The following is an 18,468-nucleotide window of genomic DNA, read 5'->3' on the forward strand; positions in this document are numbered from 1 at the left end:
ATTTTATTTTAATTATAATTTTTAATTAAGGAACAATACAAATACAAAGTGTAGAAATCAATTTTTTATTCTGCAAATCAACCGTGATTTTTAAAAATTTTTATAAAATGAGAAAAAAGAAAGCATACTTCCTATTCCTTAATCATAATATTTCCATATAAATAATTTAAGGAAAATTCAAGTTTTTGCGAAGCGTAGTAAAATTTTTTTATAATTTTATTTGCTAATAGCAATTTAATTAGCAAAAAAATAGTGAAAATCTTTATTTTTTTTAAATGCAGAGTTATTTATCAAAAATTAAGATTAAAAATAAAAATTATGCACTTTTTAGGGTTCCGTACCCGAAGGGGGAACCCTATTAATGAGACTAGTGAAGCAAGGCATGTACCCCCCCCTAGCGGCCACACGAATTTATATATTATATATATTTATATATACTAGAACCAAATCGGCGCGCGACGCGCGCCGAACTTTCTAGCTGGTTCTTCATTTATAATTTAAGTTATAAAGTTATGAAAAAATCTTATAATTGTTATATAATTATATAAATATTCTATAATATTCTATAAATATTGTAATATAAATAATTGTGGACGTCTGCATGAAAAGGGGCCACTTTCTCAGTTCTATCTTTCGAGATAATCACAATTTACTAAATTCGATGAAAGATCTTGATTTTTCTTTCACTTTTTTAAATCAATCAACAACGTCTTACCTGTCGAAAAATGCGCTTGACATAATTTTTTTGTTACTTTCATTAATTTCTTTCATTTTTTTAAGAAAAAAACCGAACAGGTCCCACTTTGTCGGTTAATCAACATTTTTAAAACCGGAGGTGAACAAAAATTTAAAACCTGTCAGTTTGTCATCAGACAAGTGTTTCTAACCTAAAAAAGTTATAATCTGAATAAATGGCCGAAAATAACCGAATTATTCTTACTTTTAGTTCGGTTTCGTGTTCGTTTGATTCAAATTAGAGACATTTTCAATACAACCATTATTTATAATAAAATCATTTGAAAGATTTTAATTTAATCTAATTTCTCTTATTCTTCTTTAAAATTATCAGTACAATCATTTTCAAACATTAACTTTGTAAGAAACTCGATTTATGAACTAAATGTTTCATTTTTTAGAAAAGGTCCCACTTTGTCGGTTTATCATCATTTCCAAAACCAAAAATAAAAAAAATTAAAACCTATAAATAATATAAAGTCAAAGTTAGTAAAAACGCAATAATGGGAATAAGAAATACAAAAAATGTTTGAAATCTTAAAAATTTTTAAGATTTCGTCATTTCAGCTGTTATTAAAATTTCGCAAATTGATTACCAACTAAAATAAAGTGTTAAAAACTTAGGTAATCAATGAATATTAAATCAACATAGATTTTTAAATTGAGAGAACTTAGAAAATAGTAATTAAAAGAAATGTTTATAATTTCTTGAAAAACTGAATAATTTTGTATTATATGATCCTTTAATATATTTATAATTATCCTAATTATTTAACTTTTTAACTTTGAAAGTTATTCTGCATTAAATTTTAGCACAAAACATTTAAAATAGTCAAATTATGCAGAAAATTTATAGAAAAATAAAAAAAAATTTTAGTTTGTAACTATCTTTCTTACAGATATTATTTATTTTTAATTTTGAAGTATATAATATCGGGAAATACTTCAGATCTATTTCAATCTGAAAAATACAGTGATTTTAAATCAATCTCAGAAAGTCATAAAATTTATCTACACATAGGTACTTATAACCCATCGATGACTGGTACTACAGCTAGTTTTTAATAAAAACATTCAAAAATTTTTAATTAAATCTAATTTCTCTTACTCTTCTGTAAAGTAATTTATACAATCATTTTTAAACGTTAACTTTTTAAAAACTCGATTCATTAAAAAAAATCGTATTTTTTAGAAAAGGTCCCTTTTTGTCGGTTGACACTATTTTAGAACTGTGCAAAGTTCTATTCGAATCGAATTTTGTTCAGTTTTCAAACGCCCTGACTCGATTCGATTTAAACCGAACCAAACTGCCTTGACTCCATTCGAATCAAACCGAACCGAACTGGATTATTGGTTATTATAATATTATACCATAATAAACCAATAATCACTTTTGGGAAAAAATGTATAGAACATAAAATGTGTGCTTTTATGTGATCTATAACTTTTGTCTAAAACATTTTTTGAAATTTTGCGACTTTTACGAATTAATCGCAAAAAACCATGATTTTATGGTCTTTTTTATGGTTTTCACCATGATAATCACATTTGCGCAAATTTTCACTACGATTTTCGTCATCAGCGCACCAAATTACATAAGTATAGCAAGTTTCATTAAAATCGGTTGGAGGTGCTATTCGGAAGTACACCCAATTGGGATAAAATTCAGATTTATTAATTATTATTAATTAATTATTATTATTAATTTATTATTAATTAATTATTATTATTAATTTATTATTAATTATTATTATTATTATTTATTTATTATTAATTATTATTAATTATTATTTGGTGAAGTTGAACTTAAAAATTTGTCCACCTATAAAAAATATAAAATATATTGTTTTCAATAAAAAATTTAAAAAAATGTATTTTTGGTCAAATTTATAATTGTACTAAAATTAACTACAATTTAATGTGGAGTTATTTTTAAAAATTCCCTAACTTCTAAGTTGTTTATTTACTTTCATACATGTAGAATTCTTCTTACAAAAAAGATTATATTTAATTTAAAATTTGAAGTTACTTGTAGGTATGTATTTAAACGTTTAGAATTCGAACTACATATAGAAGAGTTCGAATTTTCAACATTCGAAATAGGCTGACTCACTCGAAGTCGTACTTTCGACATTCGCGCCAGTGCCAGTTCGGTTCAATTCGATTTGAGTCGAATGACAGTTCGATTCCGTTCGAAATAAACCGAACCCAACTGGTGCTGAGTCGATTCGAATTAAACCGAACCGAACTGCCGCTGAGTCGATTCGAATTAAACCGAACCGAACTGGGAGTAGAAATTCGAACAGTTCGGTTCGAATTATTTTGCACAGGTCTACATTATTTTTAAAACTGAAAGTAAAAAAAATTTTTAACTTATTGGCATATCATCAGAAAAGTATTTTTGACTCGAAAAAGTTATAACCTGAATAACTTGCCAGAAATAACCGAGATATTCGTGTTTCAATCTTTAAGGGGAGGTTTTCATTGCGGCGACGAAACAAAGCCGAACATTTTACATTCTTTTGCAAGGAACTGTTATGACATATCAATCTATTTTTTTTATAAATAAAGATACATCCTTAAGCTTTTAAAAAATATTCTTTATTTTCAAAAATTTTTTAAACGTCGGCCAATATGGCGATTTTAAAAAACAATGTTTTTTTTAAAGTGAAACGGTAGGCACTCGCACTCATCAATTTTGAACGTAGAACAAAAAACCAAAATTTTTTATGAAGCTGACATCCTAAAGAATAGACTATACCTATAAAATGGTTAAAAAGTTGTATAAATGACAAAATGGCTGACAATTTTTTAAAAACGTGCGATTTTTGCACTATTTTTTCATGTCTAACCCCTTGTAAAAAAGGTTTATTGTTAAAAATTATACCATATTATAGGTATAACCCCAGCAGAATTTAGTTATCTTTCATTTACCGAAAACTGGAAGTTAATTGGTTGGATAGTTCAGACGCTAGGATGCCCACCAGTTTGAAAAATCTTGTTTCGAGAAAAACGCGTTTAATGTTTTGGAATCATTTTTAGATGAAATATTAATATTCTTGGTTCGATCTGCGCAAATCATGGGTATCTATAGGTTTTTGAGATCGCTGATCACGATTCGTAGTAAGTCATCTGTTGATAAAAATGTCGATAGCAATTTTAATTAAATATGCATTAAAGCGATTAAGGACCACGCAATCATCATGCTACCTCAGCGCTCAGGACACCGGTAAGTTCAAGATCCTGTAGAAACGAAAATATTTTCCGGATTTCAAAATCACTTCATTTACTTATTCTACACATATGTAGCTTTCAAAAAATACAATAAAAAAATCGATTTTTTGAACTCCCGCAATGAGAACCTCCCCTTAATTTTGTTTGTCCCAAAATGATGTTTTTGGCATTCTAAAGTTCGAAATTTTGTAACTCCGTGGTTTTTTTCACTTAGAGGGTTCCAAGACTTCTTAAAATTTCGCAAATTTTGCCAAGAATACTTTTGTGTATATAAGTCCCTTTTCATGAGGACGTCGACAAATAATTTTAAAGTTACGAAGTAATTTTTAACTCTCTAGATCAAATAATTTAAAAGATAAAAGATAGACTTTTTCTAGAAAATCTCAATTTTTTCAATATGACTACATTAAATTCAATTCTAATCAGATTCAGTATATTTTTTTTTAATTAACACAAAAAAGTACATATATGTATACGAACTTTGAGGTTTCTGATTCAGAAAGATTTAAAATTAAAGAGTTTAAGGAGCATAAATAGTATTTTGTGCTTATATTTGCATGGGTTTAAAAAGCGTCGGAGCTTGCGAAACTGTTACGCGGTCTACGGCCGTGTTGCGTTTATACATGGCGGCAGCGCAAAAAAAGTTGTAGACGGGATAGGGATGGCAAAGATGGTATTTTGTGTTCATATTCGTATAGGTTTAAAAAAGGTGGAACTTGTAATATTGTTACGCGTCCTACGGCCGCGTTGCGTTCATACGGGGCGGCAGCGGAAAAAACTTACGTTTTTGGTGAAAAATAGATATTCCGTTAACATTTACCCCAATTGACCCTATTGCAATAAATTTACAGCTTTTGATAATTTTTTATTTAATAGATGTATTACAATACTACAATACTATTATTTAAAAATAAAATATTGAACATATTACAAATCAAAATTATTTTATTAAATTACAAAAATTTATTTTTAACAATGCATGTAATAGATACCTTTCATTATAATTAACATAAATGTACAATGTATTACAACTTAATATCACAATATAAGTCTTGTCAGTATTATTTCATACAAATTCTGAGATATCAGTTAATATATTTAATGAACTATAAGTGGAATTAATGATAATTCCATTACATTCTAGTATAATGAATTATGCAAAAATCCTGAGAATTTTGATATCATATTTGATATATTTAATAAACTTCAATTAAAACGTCGTGATGCAATTGTTCTATAAACTTTTTCATTTACGAAATGAAAATCTACAATGTTTTTAATCAATAATTAAAAGAAAAATATATTTTATTTTTAAACGATATTAAAAAACTTTCAACTAAAATAAATTAACCAATCTTTTTTATATATAATTTTAAAATAAAAAATGTTTTAACCAGAATATGTAATTATTTTTTGCTTGAAAAAAATTAATTTTATTTCAGTAAGCGATGAAAAATTTTGTAGACTTTAATTTTGTGTTCATTTAGAAACTAAAAAATAATTTAAACCAAATTGGAACAATTTCAAAAATAAAGATATCATTTTTTTTGTCTTGAAAAATAATTTGAAGTTTTTTTCGATAATTAAATTTTTAAATTGAAAAATAAACATGAAAGAATTTTTTTCTACAATATATGCAATGAGGTTAGTAGAAACATCTATTAAAGCATATAAATAATAAAAGTAAAAGTAACTATTTGTAAAGAATGCTATAATGTATTGATACATGAGTTGTTTAACATAAAGTGCATATTGTCAATTAAATTTGAATTTAATTGAAACAATTTTTTGTTGTAACTAAATATATATACAGTATCTTGATTCAAAGAATTTCTTCGAAAAATAGTCTCAATAATCAGAAATTTTATTATTTCAGTCTTGAATTCTTAAAAAATGAAAAAAATAAAAGAAATTCTAAGTAGGGGAATTGCTTTTTCAAGAACTATTATAAATTATAAATTAATGTAAACCTATACTTTACACAAAAAGAAATACAATTATGCTGTACACTAGTTTGAAAGTGATTAATCAAAAACCTTTTATTATTTAAGTGCTTTAAAATAACAAAATAACAACCCTTAAATTGCAAATATACATCAATGTAAAATTTTAAGAAATTAACTGTTATACCTTAAAAATATGTAAATTGTTATATGAGGCAAAATTCCTGAAATGTTCGAACAAAAAATTAAAAGTTCTCGAATTTAATCCATACTTTTCTAAAATGTTGTTATTGTTGGTGAAAGTCTAAAAATCAATTATTATTGAATTTAATAAAATAATTTTTGAATTACAACGTTTTTAATTTTTGACTTTTGAAAAAAAAATTTTTTTTCAATGTACAATATTTATAAGTAGAATGCATAAAAGTTAACATATATATAATGATTTTTAAAGCTTTTTTGACGAGCTACACGCTCTTAATAAAATTTTTTTTTTTAAATAACATTTGACCTTGAAATTCAAGGTGAAAATGTTAATTTACGTTTATCTCAAAATCGGATTTTTTAAAATTATTTTTAACTATCTCAATGGAAAGCTTGACTAATTTCCTATAAAATATGTAATTTTCAGAGTGGGACCTTTTAAAGTTTTTGAGATATTAATTAATTAATTAATTAATGTTTATAACAAATGAAATATTTTACAAACGAATAAAGTTACCGTAATTCTGAAGTTAGTAATTGAAAGTTAACGTAATTCCGCATCCAACGAGCCCTATATGAAGTATTTTGGATAAGTAGATTGTTAATAAACAATTAGTTAACATTGCAATTGTTTATTAACAATCTACTTATCCAAAATACTTCATATAGGGCTCGTTGGATGTGGAATTACCTTAACTTTCAATTGGTTAGTTTAGATTTATGATAACTTTATTTGTTTGTAAGATATTTCATTTTTTACTAACAACAAGCATCCAAAAGCCCTAAATGAAGTATTTTTGTTCAATTTTAGTTAAATAACAATAAAAAATGAAATATCTTACAAACAAATAAAGTTATCATAAATCTAAACTAACCAATTGAAAGTTAAGCTAATTCCGCATCCAACGAGCCCTATATGAAGTATTTTGGATAAGTAGATTGTTAATAAACAATTGCAATGTTAACTAATTGTTTATTAACAATCTACTTATCCAAAATACTTCATATAGGGCTCGTTGGATGCGGAATTACGTTAACTTTCAATTACTAACTTCAGAATTACGGTAACTTTATTCGTTTGTAAAATATTTCATTTGTTATAAACATTAATTAATTAATATCTCAAAAACTTTAAAAGGTCCCACTCTGAAAATTACATATTTTATAGGAAATTAGTCAAGCTTTCCATTGAGATAGTTAAAAATAATTTTAAAAAATCCGATTTTGAGATAAACGTAAATTAACATTTTGACCTTGAATTTCAAGGTCAAATGTTATTTAAAAAAAAAATTTTATTAACAGCGTGTAGCTCGTCAAAAAAACTTTAAAAATCATTATATATATGTTAACTTTTATGCATTCTACTTATAAATATTGTACATTGAAAAAAATTTTTTTTTTCAAAAGTCAAAAATTAAAAACGTTGTAATTCAAAAATTATTTTATTAAATTCAATAATAATTGATTTTTAGACTTTCACCAACAATAACAACATTTTAGAAAAGTATGGATTAAATTCGAGAACTTTTAATTTTTTGTTCGGACATTTCAGGAATTTTGCCTCATATAAGCAATATTCAATATAAATTCTATTATATTCTACTATCACGAATTGTGCGAATTTTCGGAGATCTTATGTAATATATCTAAAAAAAATTGAACTGCAATTATTATTAATTCTATTACATTCTACTGTCATAAATTTTGCATAATTCTTTAGATCATAATCTATAAATTTAAAAAACTTAATTTGGAACGTTGTGATAGAATCGTTCTGTAAACATGTCTATTTACGAAATCAAAAAGTCTATAACGTTTTTAATCAACAATTAAAAAAAAATTTTTTTTATATAACGATTTTAATTAAATATATAACTGAAAAAGATTTTACAATATTTTTTAATATAGATAATTTTAACATCAAAAATTTAGAAACCAAAAATGAAATTATTTATTGCTTGAAAAATAATTAATTTTTTTTTTATTGTTGATAGAAAATATTAAAAAATGTAATGTCGTATTAATTTACATTCTTCTGCGTGCACCTGGCGGTACTTCGGCTTCTCCTAAAGTTCTTTTTAATTCGTTTCGAACGTTTAATAATCTATCTAAAGACATTGTCTCGTCGGGAATTAATTCTATATCATTACTATGATTCACTTGTAGATGTAATCTGTGTCCTAAAAATGTTCAAGTTAAATTTATTTTACATAATTTAACACTATCTAAACATTTTTTAACATTTAATTGTAGAAGCATTTTTAACTTAATATTATGCTTTATAGCAGGCTTCGAAGCGTAGAAAGAGATTTAATAATCTATGAAAAAATATCAATTTTTAAACAAAAAGTATCTCCAAAATTGGAAAAAAAGGTGGAAAAGTGGCATTTACAATAAAGTAAAATTAGTTTTCCTAAATTTGAAGTTAAAATTTAAATATTTTCTTGTCTACAAAAATTGAAAGAAACATTCACAGGAATAAAGTTAACATCATTTTTCTCCTTATAATTAAAAAAAAATTATCAATTGTTAATATCGATTATCTCTTGTTTTGTATAATGATAGAAGCGCATGAATATTTCATGAAAATCATTTTTCACATAATTTTTGTTTTTCATAATATCATTTAATACAAAATTTGTTTTCAAGCATTTGTTTACTTAACGGAATTTTTAAAGTAGCGAATTTTTATTTAAGAAAATTTGTATTTTACAAATTTTGTTTCTCCAATTCTTTCTTTAAAAAAATTATAATTTAACTAAATTTTAATTTCTTAAAATACTTCTTTCGTAGGTTTTTAAATAATTCCACTTTTAAATCCTAGAACTTGAAATCGGAAGTTTATGTAAAATCGAGATAAAATATAATTTTAAAACAACAATTTGAATTAAAATCTAAAAAGTTCAATTATTTCTCAAAATCTTAACACTAACTCTTTTAAAAATTTTATCTAACGTTTTTTACTAAAGTAATAATTTTAATTAATTGTATACAATTATTGAAAAATGTAATTGAATATTTCTTAATTACAAAATTTGCTAAAACTTTTTCAATGTTTAAAATATTGATAATAAATTTCATCAATTCTAATTCATTAAAATTTTAATTCAACATCTCCTAAAAATAAATTATTTTGAAAATGTTTGAATCAATCTTTTTGTTTAATATTAAATATTTATATTAACTTACATTAAGATCCTTATATTTTAATTATTTGAAACATTTATTAAATACAAATTATTTAAAATTCAATTATTGTTGAATTTTATAAAATATCTTTAACAACTCAATTTCAAAACAATTTTAATTAATAATTTAAATTTATGTATAAAAAAAATTAGGTATACAAAAATTTGTAAAATAAAAATTGTCCAAAAGAATTTTGCCAAATTAAAAATTCTATTAAATACAAGGTCGTTGAAAGAGAAATTTTGTTAAATGCTATTTCATAAAATAAATAATGTAAAAAACAATTATATAGAGCTCATGAGACCAATAAAAAATCATCAATAAAAAAATTCGCTATAAAGACTAAAATTCTGTCATTGTTTATAATCATTTTTGGAAAAAAGTAGCATTTAGTATCTATTAGCCAGAATTAGTAGTAAAGAAATAGCATATAGAGGAATATTAAAATAGTAAAAAAATGTGTAACTTCGAAACCTGCTTTTTCAAAAATCCACGATTTTTCGTCAAGTTTTTTATGTTCTGTAACAACCCGATTTATAAACCCTTAAAATAATAATCAGCTTACCTTGTGCTTCTATCGTGCCAGTTAATGACAGCTTCTGGCCCTTTTGAAAATTCCCAACGCCTTGGATGCTAGGAGTCCTCACTTCCAATTTACTTGTGCCGTCTGTTATTGACCCACAAGCAAACGTGCCTACATTAGGATAGGCTCCCATTCTTTGCTCGATGAATTTCGTTTTTAAGAAAGCAAATATTTCTATAAAGTAAATTATATCATTGAAATTATTTGTGAATTCAATTTATATAATAAACTGTATTTTAATTGCTCAAAATTAATTATAAAAAATTTTTTATCAAAAAATAATTAGTAATTTATGCTTAAAAAAATTTTTTATTTTAAATTTTCATTTTAAAAAAATTTAATTAGTTTTAACATTTAAATTCTATAGGTTCCAAAATTAAAATATTTTTAAAATTTTAAATATAAATTCATCTTAATATTATTTTCAATAATTTTAATTTTTTTTCTCATTACTTTATTTAAAGCATATTTCAATTAAAAAGTCTTTAAAATTTGACTTCTATAAAAAAAATAAATAATGAATTTCCAATAATAATGCAAATGTATTTATTTCAAATATATGGAAATTGAATTATAGAAGGTGTGCAAAAATCTATAACTTAAAAGTTAAATCAAGTAATTTTTGATTCTTATATTTTCAAATCGGCTTGAATTGGATTCCAATTTGATCAAACTTACTTACAAGACTGAACTATTTTAAACGACCAAACATTTTTTAATTATAAAAAATCTCTAATTATAACAAACATTTTATTTTAAACCCATTTTTAAAAATATTCATTAACTTCAATAAAATTATTCAAAAATTTAATTAATTACAATTACAAATAATTTAAATAACAAATAACATAAAATTCAAATATTTTTTTAAAATTGATAAAAAGTCAAATAGGCGCTATCCTATTTTTTCATTTTAAATTGTTTAAAAGATTAATTAAATATAAATAAAAATAATGATTTTAGCTGAGACGATAGCGACAAGCTTATTTTTCAAGAAAATATCAGAATTTTTTTCGATACCCCGAATTTTATATATCGTCTCAATCAATCACAAGACTATATTAGTAAGATAATTAATAATAAAATAAGAAGAAAATTTTTTTTTATTTATATTATTATTATTTATATTATTTTATTTATTTAAAGTCCTTTCTTTTATATATAAAAACTTTGAAAAAAGTAAAATACATTATCTAATAAAAAATTTTTTTGGAAAAAAGTCGTTAAAATGTAATATTTAATCCTTACATATAGAATTATTAAATTTTAAATTTTTGAACATTTATAATATTCAAATAATTATTCATTATAATATTTAAATTTTTATTTATATAAATAATAAGTACTTTCCAAGTATAATTCAGCAATATTGAACATTAAATTGAATTCAAATGAAAAATAATTACACTTCTTATTTTTAAAAACTATAATAAAATGTAACTTAAGACTTTAAAAATCTATAAGAAATTAAAGAGTAAAAAAATATGTGAACTATATGTAAATTAAACGATATAGTTTTAAAAAATTTAGAAAATTGTCAAAAAATAAAAAAGGTAACAATCTATAATCCCTATGTTCCCAATGTTATTATATTAGAATTATTATTAGTTAGATTAAATTATCTTACTAATTTTATTTCCCAGCTCGGTGTGGATTACGTCTGCGAGATCCACGACATCTAAAGCGACATTTTCCTCTTCAAGTAGATGCTGTCCAAGAGATGTAATCTCAGTAGTTGCAAATAATTGCAACTCAAAATGGACATTTCCTTTATTAAATTCAGCCTTTGATGGAACTCGAGCCCAGGCTCCGTCAATGTGCAAGATCTATGTATATTTGAAAAAAATTAATCTTTATATATTGATTAATCTATAGATGTGTTTAAAATATTTTAACAAATTTTTTTCATACATTTTTAATATTTACAAATTTTTTAAAAATCATTTTGTAACCATAATTTTAAATCTCATTGACGGATAAACATAAAAATAATCAATATTAACAAACGTTTTTTTGAATTAAAAATTTGTTTAAAATTATTTTCTTTCATAACTAATAAAAATACTTAAATAAATAACTTTAAAAAATGTATTAACACTTACAAATATTTTTCTTCTGTTTATAGAATTTTTCAAGTGCCATTTTTTGAGAAATTGTTTTATAATTTTGTCTAGATATATTTCTTGAACAATTAAAAATAAATAATAATTTAAGAAATAAAAATTAAAATAAAAAACAGAAATGATTTTTTTAACAAATGTAAAACAAGAAGAGGATCCTTTGTTAAAGAAATTTATATTTATTTCATAAACATTATGCTTTCTCATAGGAGATGATTAAATATATGTGGACGTCCGCACGAAAAGGTACCACTTTGGCACTATTGGACTTATCTAAATAGGCAAATTCCTGACTAAATTTGGAAAATTTTGAGTGGTCTTAGACCTTTTTAAGTGAAAAATTCGCAATGTTACAAGGATTCGAAGTTAAAAGTGCCAAAACATTAGTTTCGAGAAAAACGAGTTTACCATCAGCTCCCATGCTAATAAAAAATAAAAAATAAATTTTTTACATGTTTATAATTGCGAAAAAATTATGAGAAATGCATGAATCAACGCGGGACACTCTACAGATTGTTTTCCATCAATAAAAAAAAATCGAAAATTTGAAACATTTCTAGAAAATAGCGATTATCTCCTAAAGTAAAATCGACAAAGTGGTACCTTTTCATGCGGACGTCCACATATATTAAATTAGATAATAAATATTCAATTTAAAAAAAATATCCAATAAACTAACAGTTATTTTAAATAAAATTCAAACAGAATTTTAAATACTTTACCTCGTTTATTTGAATGTATTCTTCTAATGCATTTATATCTTCAGCGCCCCAAATACAGCACTGAATAAGTTTTCCTTCTCCATTTGAAAGAAAACATTTCAAAACTTCTGTGGTTGCTGTCACCTTTCTCTGAACTATTTTCTGTACAAACACCACTATTTCACTAAAAACATATTTAAAAAATTTTAATGAAATAAATAAATAATAAACATATAATAATAATATTATAATAATAATATATAATATAATACAAATAAATAAATATAAATAAATATAATAAATATATAATATATAATCATAATGAAATAATTAATTAAATTAATTTATTAAAATCCATATGATAGATTGTTCGGAAACATAAAAACAGTGTATAAAAAATCGTCAAGGAACAATAATGAAAATTTGTATAAATAGTTGAATTTAAAAAACAAAACAGTAAAAATGACCAATAAAAATTGATCTTGTTTAAAGATAACAATTTTTAAAACATTTATTAATAACTTAAAATCAGAATTCACTATAAAAATTAAAACAACATTATTTTAAACTATATCACAAATTTTTTATAATTATTTAAAATTTTCATTTTTTAAAAAAATTAAAATTAAATAAACAATAATAAAATAATAATATTAATAAAATAAATGTAAAAAAATTAAAATCATGAAAAATTGGAAAAAAAATTGACAATAAAAGTTAATACAAATTGTAAAATAAGTTTAAATTTTTATTAAATTTTAATTTTAAAATTTTCAACAAACATATTGTTTTTGAACTTTATATAATATATTTATAATTTTAAGTATTCAATATTTAAATAACAGAAAAAACATTTGACGGCCGTAAAGAAGATTTATTTCTATGGGTTAAAATTTCATTGATTTGTGAAAATTTTATACTTAAAAAAACACTAAGGAATGGTGAGAAAGTGTGCCGAGTATGTGGATATGATATGAAAGACTGGGAGCATGTGTTGGAAAGGTGCATGAAAGTGTCGAATGAATGGGGGGATATCTGGGGGACAGGCGACGTAATTAGATGGATCTTGGATGAAAGTGAAAAGGGTGTGAGATGGATGAAACAATTAGATGAGAAAAGAAAAGTGTGCAGGAAAATTAAGTAAATGGTGAACGCTAAAGAGAATTTTTTCGTCTTTTTGGGGACAAAAGCCAAAATTGGCAGAAAAACTGAAAACGAAGTCCAGGCACTTGAGAGAAAGAGAAAAAGCTTAACGTAGTTGCGTTCTTGCGATAGTTTTAAGGTTTTAGTTGTAGTATTATATTAAGTTATCATTAAGTTTATTTGAGAATTTGTTGTAAGAAAATTGTATATGGATCCTCAAACCTTGCAAAGCAAGAAGAGTAAATAAATATATATTCACTTAACAATAAAATTAGGTATTGCACATTTCTAACAAAACTTAAGCACTAACTGAATTTTAAACGATTATTGAGTGAAATATATTTTAAAAATAAGTTTATTTTCAAAAGAGGAATAATTTGATGAAATAAAAAGTTTATCAAGATTATTTCAAAAATTAAATTTATAACAATTAATGAAAATAGTAATTTTTACTTTTAAATAACATTTAAATTAAATAAAGATTTTTATAAAGTTAAATGAAAACAATTATATTATAAATAAAGATTTTAGAAAGAAAATTAAAGAATATAAATAAAAATAAATAAATTTGGGAGGATTTCTAAAAACCTTTAAAATATTTTTTTATTAAGAAAAATCAAGTATTTTTAATTGTGATTAATTTAATACAACATGGATTACAATAATGTATGTTAAAAAATTAGGTTAAAAAAATTGTGTTTAATATAATTTAATTTAGAATTTATTTTAATATAATTTTCAGTAGTTTTTATTTGGTTTAAAAATGAAATACTTGAATTATTATTTATTTTAAATTTGAAATAATTTAAAATTAAGAATGTTAAATTATTGAATTTTTAATAATTTTATTAAAATGATAATTTCAATTGATTTTATTAGAATGAAAATATATAAAATAAAATTAAAGAAATAGATAAAATTATAAAAAAAGGTGGAAAAGAAAACAAATTCCTTATTAAAAACTATTTTCAGTATTTGTCGTGCTAATTTTTCATAAATTGAATTTAGTTAATTTCTTTTTAAATTAGATATGAATTTCTTATTTCAAGATTTTTAAGTCCAAGAAGCTAAGAGAAAATATTGATCTGTTTTTGGAGTAGAAACATGGAATGTTTACTTTATCATATTAAAGTTACAGAAGGTTAGATAACGGATTGATGTGTTAGTAGACCAAGTAGACATAAAATGTTTCCTTGCGGCCTTTTCAAATTCCTAGAATTTTACAGGATAAAGAAATGAAAATAAATGACTGAAAATAATTTTAAAATTTACTGAAAAAAGAGAAGTTTAATCAATTTTTTTAAATTTAAAAATATTATTATTGTTTAAGTTTTATTATTATATAAATAGTTAATATATATACAGTAATAATTTATTTATTCAATTATGTTATTTATAAATAGTTATTAATTAATAATCAGAAATATTCATTAAAAAATAGTAATTATTTTACTTACACTGTTCTGTCCCAAAATTCCACAGAATCTATTGCTTCAGAAGAAGAAAATTCCATCATTGAATCGAGGTATTTCTTAAAATTCAAAATCTGCAACAAAAAGAATTTTACTTGTTATTATTATTATTACTTTAGAATGTAATTTTAGAAATAATTTAAACATTCTGTACGGAAAAGTTGAACTTACCAGAAGAACGTTCCTGCAGAAATAGTCAACCGCACGACAAAGCTGCTTAATCCTATATGAGGAGCTGTAACGAAGAACTCACTCGCCGCTCGGGTGACGTTGTATTGCCGACGATCGATTGTCCAAATGAGCGGCTGGATCTAGAGATGCGAAGAGGTAATATTACCCGGAGAACGGTAACGAGAACGAGAATATAACCGATCAAAATTCTCCAAGAGAATTTATGAGAATTTTTGTGCTTGTATACGAAACATAGTTTCTACAGTTTATCTGATTGGATAATTCTATTTGTATATTAATAGAATTAAGGGTGCAGCCCCATGTGGTAGAATAGTAGAATAGTGGAACAGATTTGACCAATCAGAAAAAGTTTTCAAACAATCCAAGCATCTGATTGGTCGAATCTCAAAAATCTAAATTTATTATGAATTAACTTAAAAACATGATTTATTTTTTGAATTATATTGTCATGGAATTATTTATTTCTTTTTATTAATATTATGTAACGTTAATTATTTCTTTAATACTCAATTTTTATTTAAACAATTTCTTTTGATTTTATAATTTGATAATATAGCGCTAGCATGCGTTCAAATGTATAGAAAATTCTCTTAAATTCTCCGGAAGGAGAATATTCTCTGTCATATTCTCGAGAATATAACCTTAGTTTAAATTACCGAGAATTTTGCATCTATAGCTGGATCGTAAAAGGGCACGTAAACTTTTTCCTCCGAAAAATAAAATCCTCTGAACCCTGAAAGTTCAACTTTCGAATTTTAATGTCTTTCGTTTTCTAAATATACCGACAAAAACGGTTTTTTTTTAATGAAATTTTAATTGTTTTTCTACTTCAACTCGCGATAAATCAATCAGTTTTACAAATTTCTTAACTCATAAAAACGAAAATACGCGTTATTATATCCTACAAGTGACTAAAAAAGAAAATTGTCAGTTTAATTAAAAATAAAAAAGTTATTAATTTTTTGTTGATACATTGCAAAATTCGTGAACTGTAATTTTCACTATACGAGGAAATCGCGCAAATTTTGAGCAACAAAAAACTTCCTGTGAGATAGTTGTTTATTATAGTCCACAAAAGTTTTTCTTAAAAGTTACAGTTCAATCAAACAATTAGTTAACAAATGGTGAATGTTGAAAGTCGTCGACTGCTGAAAAACCCAGCGCGCGTTTCTCACCCGTACTAAGCTGCAGAGTACTACTCTACGTCTTACATCTACATTAATGTCAAAAAGTGGTAAAAAAAGTTTTACATAAAATACAAAAGTAATTGTTAATTAACAGCTCATTAATTACACTATGAATATTACTATAATTAAATATAATAAATATAAGGAGTCACTAAATATTACAATTATTGTATATTTTTTATTATTAATTATAAATATTTTATATTACTTAAATAAAGTGACATTTTCAAAAGTTTAAATAGTATAATTAATAAGCAATTAATTAATAATTATTTTTGTATTTTACATAAAACTATATTTCACCACTTTTCATACATATATACGGAAAGCACCCTTTAACCATTTTTGCCCTCCAAATTGAGGTTTAATTTAGGGGCAGTTTTGATCTACAGATCAAGATTGGGGTAAGCACCCCTGCTCGAAAAACCTAAAGGTTAAGGGGAGGGACCTGTGAAATTTCAACCCCTTGAAGTTTACGTCGTTGAGAGGTCCCAATTTTTTTTCTGGCATAATTCAGGTTCTAAAATCAAGATATAGTGTCAAAATTAAAAAAAAAAAATTTTCCGCCATTTTGAAAATTCTATTTTTCACGAAAATTTAAATTTTCAAAAATCCATACGATTGATTGTAGGGAGTCGTGTCAAAAGCATGTAAAAAAATTTTTGTGAAAAAATATTAAAAATTGTAGAACTAGTTCCACTTTTTTGATAAAAATATGAGAAATATTACATAAAATACGTTATATTTTCAACTACTTTTTTATTTTTCATATAAATACACCCATACATACATGTACACATACATATATACATACATACACACATACATACATATATTCGTACATTCATTATTACATACATTCTCAATACACAGGTACACACATACATACATACATATATACGACATTCATACATACATACATTCTCAATACACAGGTACACACATACATTCTTGTACACATTCTAGAACATGCCCGCTGCGTAAGTTGTACCTTCATCTTCTATCAAAATTTTCTCTCTGTTGCTCTGTGCCAGAGCTATAATTCTTCGCGCATTTTTGAATTTTTCTGTCAATTTGTAAGTTTTTTGATTTTCAAATGCATTCAAGAATCTAAGTCAATTTTATATCTAAGGATTTTTCACTTCTTGAGACTATTTGAGATTACAAAAGAAATGAATAAATACATACCTGAATATCGCCCTTATTTGAATATATGGCTTTCTTATAATATTCAGCAAGCTTTTGTATGGTTGACTGCTTTAGTTGTTCATGTCCTCTTCCCCCAAGTGTGTTTTTTCGTGCTCTTTCCTCTACCACAGTATTTGTCAGTCCTGTATATAATTAGAATCGAACTCAGAAATAAATCATATGTTACTTACCTCTTTCCGACATGATTCACGCAATCTTCTTTGATTATTTCTAAATCGTCTCCATATATATTCAGACTAAGCAAGTGATTGAAAGTTTTAGCGTCCCCATCTGAAAGTATTGTTGTAAATCGGAAACCATACGACTCCGAACGTCTCCAAATACTTTCTGCTATTTTTAGTTCCATGGAAGCTGAAGAGCCAGAGTGGTTGCATTGACAATCATTAGCATGTCCTTGTTGCCTCATATAAATTCAGGAGAAACTTCTACTAATTCGGCAGTTGCAATACTGCAAGCCTGACAAAATTTTGACATGACATCAAAGTCAACAATCAGTCCACTCTCCAAATCGATAACGCAACCAATTCCATGCTTAGATTTGAAGCCACGAGTATGC

General features: G+C 24.4%; 1 protein-coding gene across 1 annotated transcript; it reads right to left on the bottom strand.

The window, feature by feature from the left end:
- Positions 1 to 8,096: 8,096 nt before the first annotated feature.
- LOC127285578 (uncharacterized) lies at positions 8,097 to 18,095 on the bottom strand. Its single transcript, XM_051311676.1, has 7 exons — positions 18,083 to 18,095; positions 17,892 to 18,034; positions 15,496 to 15,635; positions 12,731 to 12,893; positions 11,516 to 11,714; positions 9,871 to 10,062; positions 8,097 to 8,296 (listed from the first exon to the last, which is right to left on the bottom strand). The coding sequence occupies exons 1-7, from the start codon at positions 18,093 to 18,095 to the stop codon at positions 8,142 to 8,144; spliced, it is 1,005 nt and encodes a 334-aa protein (XP_051167633.1). The 3' UTR covers positions 8,097 to 8,141.
- Positions 18,096 to 18,468: the final 373 nt, after the last annotated feature.

Source organism: Leptopilina boulardi, unplaced genomic scaffold (assembly GCF_019393585.1).
Source record: "Leptopilina boulardi isolate dan_hultmark-lab unplaced genomic scaffold, ZJU_Lbou_2.1 LbouV2_335, whole genome shotgun sequence".
NCBI classification, from domain to species: domain Eukaryota; kingdom Metazoa; phylum Arthropoda; class Insecta; order Hymenoptera; family Figitidae; genus Leptopilina; species Leptopilina boulardi.